This window comes from Emiliania huxleyi, assembly GCF_000372725.1.
Source record: "Emiliania huxleyi CCMP1516 chromosome Unknown EMIHUscaffold_1979, whole genome shotgun sequence".
NCBI lineage: Eukaryota > Haptophyta > Isochrysidales > Noelaerhabdaceae > Emiliania > Emiliania huxleyi.
The window spans coordinates 1-3,508 of NW_005200616.1; the positions used below are offsets into that span (position 1 = coordinate 1).

General features: G+C 62.7%; 1 protein-coding gene across 1 annotated transcript; it reads right to left on the reverse strand.

The window, feature by feature from the left end:
* Positions 1–1,114: 1,114 nt before the first annotated feature.
* EMIHUDRAFT_253934 (hypothetical protein) lies at positions 1,115–2,335 on the reverse strand (the record flags this gene model as incomplete). Its single annotated transcript, XM_005781918.1, has 1 exon — positions 1,115–2,335. The coding sequence occupies one exon, from the start codon at positions 2,333–2,335 to the stop codon at positions 1,115–1,117; it is 1,221 nt and encodes a 406-aa protein (XP_005781975.1).
* Positions 2,336–3,508: the final 1,173 nt, after the last annotated feature.

The window sequence follows — 3,508 nt, forward strand, 5'->3', positions numbered from 1 at the left end:
GGGGGGTGCCCCAGCTGGACCCGCAGTTTTTTTTTTCGTTGGGGGACAAGATCGGCGCATCGATCCCCCTGGGTGAGGGGTAGGTAGAGCCCTTCCCGGTGGAGTACTATCCTGGGGGCGGCAAAACCGGGTCCATGGGGCCCCCCCGGCCCGGCAATAAGCTTGGGGGCCACCTTTTTTCGGGAGGGTTTCCCCGCCCGGAAATGCTTTTTAATAAGGGGAGATGCCTCGTTGTTCGGGAGAGGCTTCCTTTTTATTTTTTGGGGGGGAAAATTGGTTGAAAAATTTGGTCGGGGGGGCCCCCGCTTCGTTAAAGGACGCCCCGCGGACTTTTTTTTTACGGGTTACGCCATCCCTGGTATCTTTTTTACTTTGGGTCTTGCGGGGGGTGATTCGTGGGGGAGAGGGGGACCCCCCCCCCCCCCCCCCCCGCCGCGCCCCCCGCGCCCCGCCCCCGGCGCCGGCGTCCACACCCGTCCCGCCGGCGCGGCTCCGGGGGATATATAGTTGTATCTTGTATGTCGGTTATAGAGAAAATAAATAAATAAATAAAAACGGACACCTCTATCGCTACTGTGAGATGGGTAAAAGGAGAAGAGACAAGACGTGTGAGGTGTGTGTGGTGTGAGGAGCCGCAGTGAGCTCCTGGCGGTCCTGCGAAAAATTTAAATGTGAACACATATCATGTGCACACCGCAGCAACGTAAGCAAGCACACATCACGTTTCCCACATGCGTTATGGCACGGCACATCGGCACATTGATCATCTCGTCTCTACTACTAATGTCGAGAGATCGGTACGATCAGATCGCTCACATCGTATTGGGTTATTGCTACAGGACTAGAGGAGAGCGTAGGGGCCTCGAGTCGTCCTCGACCCGATCGCACTCAGAGGGCGAGCGCCCGAGACCCACCACACGACAAGGAGATAGGCACTGGACACCATGCCTTATCGGCTAGGGCCTGAGCGGGCTTCTCTCGACCTCGCCCGATCACGCACTCAGAGGGTGCGGCGACCGAGGCCCGCGCGGGGAAACCAACATTGAACAGGGCATGGATGGATCCCTCCTGGTCGGAGGGGTTGCAGAGCACCCTGCGAGACCGCCCCGTCAAACTAGACCACGGCGACGGGGTCGGCCAGCGCAACCGACAGGAAGGTATCGAGTCCTCCGTCGCTCATTATGTCCATGCAAAGGTGAGGAGGAGAGAACATGGGGTCCACCCGGGACGCCGCCCTCTCGAGGGGTGACAGCCCGAGCTCGTTGAGGGGAGGCAGCCCGAGCGCGCTCACAGGCTCGTCGAGGAGCTCCTCGAGAGCGGCAGTGGCCTCGCCTTCGGTGATGTCGTCGCGGGCAAGCGCGGTCGAAACCACCGTCGGAACAGTTGCCAGCGCCGTCGCCGCCTGCGCCGTGGCCGTCGTCGCAACGGCGGCCTGGACGGCGACGGCGACGGCGGCGTCGGGCGAGCTGGCAACGGGCACGCACAGAGCAAGCCCGACTTGCTCCTGCTGAAGGCCGAGCGGCTTCTTGAAGTTGCCGCTCGCCGTGCACTCGAGCCCGAGCCGCACGCAGCGTGCGCAGGGCATCGCGTCGTTGAGGTCGCACTTCGTCTTGGCCCGCTTGCAGTGGTCGCAAGCGCGGCGCACTGGCTTCGCTTCGCCCTCACACTGGAGCCCGAGCCGAGTGCACCGCAGGCACGGCCGCTGGTCTGTGCAGGCCGTCCGCGCCTTTTGGCAGTTCTTGCAGGCGTGGAGGACCGGCCGGTAGTCCCCACGCGAGGAAGGGAGCCGGCGAGTCTTCTGCGGCGGCGCTTTCACGCCAGCATTGCCTCGGTGCTCCCACTCTGACACTGGCTTAGCGGTTAGCCCGCGCTCGAGCCCCCGTGCCTTCTCCGGCGTGGGGTGCTCGTTGTGCTTTGATGAGTTCTGAAGCCGCGAAAGCTCCTGCTTGAGCGAGCGCGCCTGAAGCGGGTCCTTAGTCGCGGCGAGCAGCCGGTGCGAGACGTCTGCAAGCTCGCCGTCCTTCACCTGGCGGCCGTGCGTCTGCACCACGAAGGTGTCCTCTAGCGAGTCATCGAAGACGCGTGTCGTTGCGTGCACTTCGATCACCTTGCAGCCAGAGATGGCCAGCGCCGCCGTCATGGAAGCGAGCACGCCGTTGATCTCGAAGCAGTATGTCGGCACGACCGCGTCTCCTCCGCCGTCGGCGAGGCGCGCCACGCGCTCCGCCGTGGCCGCCTTCTGGCATTTGTAGCGGGTACACATGGTGCGGCGCGCATACTTGAGCACACCGTGGTTGGTGCAGTTGGCGCACGTGCCTGTGGGATAGGGCGCCATATGGCGACGCGCGCGCTCCGGGTATTTTTCGGGTATACCTGAGAATTCTCGGGTATACCCGGGTTTTACCCGGCCGGCCACCTGGGTCGGTCCGAGGGTGTTCCAGGAATGATCAGAATGGCGAGGGCCAGAACGTGTTACATGTACTAGTCAGAACGGACCCCAGTTGCCGATCCTGCCAACTCAGCTTATTGCAATACCTCTGAACACTAATCACAAGAAATAACTCTCTGTTCTCTCTCACACGACACTGTGGGCACGGGACTGGCGCGCACTGGCACTATCACAGGTACATACATCAAGAATTTAACAGCGCAACTCCCCCGCACAAAGGACGGAAACAACCATTAGACAGTGGTGGAGGGCGCAGTGTTGCCTGGGCAGTGCCCGGGACCAAACCACCCCTCACACCCGGCGCATGCCCGCCGCCGCATGCGGGGGCGCCGTCTTGACGAGGAGCTCGCTCGCCAGGAGCTGCTGGTTCTCGAGCCGCTGAGGCCACGAGAGGTTGCTGTAGCAGCGGTCGCCCAAGCAGCCGGGATTCTTCAGCGGGGCGCGCACCTGCGCCACCATCTCCTCAAATGCGGGCGTCTTGACGAGTTGCCGCTCGCTATCGAGGTAGGCCACTCGCCGGCAGCGGTACTGGTAGCTTGTACCGGAGTGCGGGTCAAACTTGGAGCGGTAGTCCACCCTCACCAGATCTTGCGACGAGTCAAAGGCGACCTTCTCGCCGTCGGGGCCCTTCAGGGTTTCGCTGGCAGACGGGGCGTAAAAGAATCCAGCCGCGCCCGCCATGCTCAGCCACTTTCCACTCTTGCTCACGTGCAAAATCATGGGCGGCTGGCATGGAGCGCAGCATGCGAGGCAGGCGCCCCAGATGGTCGTGTCTCTTGCCCAGTTGGTATCCAGGCGCTTGGTAGCGACGGCAGTTGCCCTTCCGGTGGCGCCTGGCTCCAGTCTGCCTCTTGAAGCGTGATGAGGAGCTCGTTGACGACATTGTCTTGCATCCAAAAGACACCGCGGTACCGGTCCGGGCAGGCTTCGGGCGAGCCGCCCGAGAGCATTCGCCGCCAGACTTCGTCGTCGCTGTGCAGGATGTCCAAAGTCTCGAGCCCTCCGCAGCCTTTGAGCGAAGCACCGCAGCAGGCTGCGCACGGCGCACAGGTTGGCGTC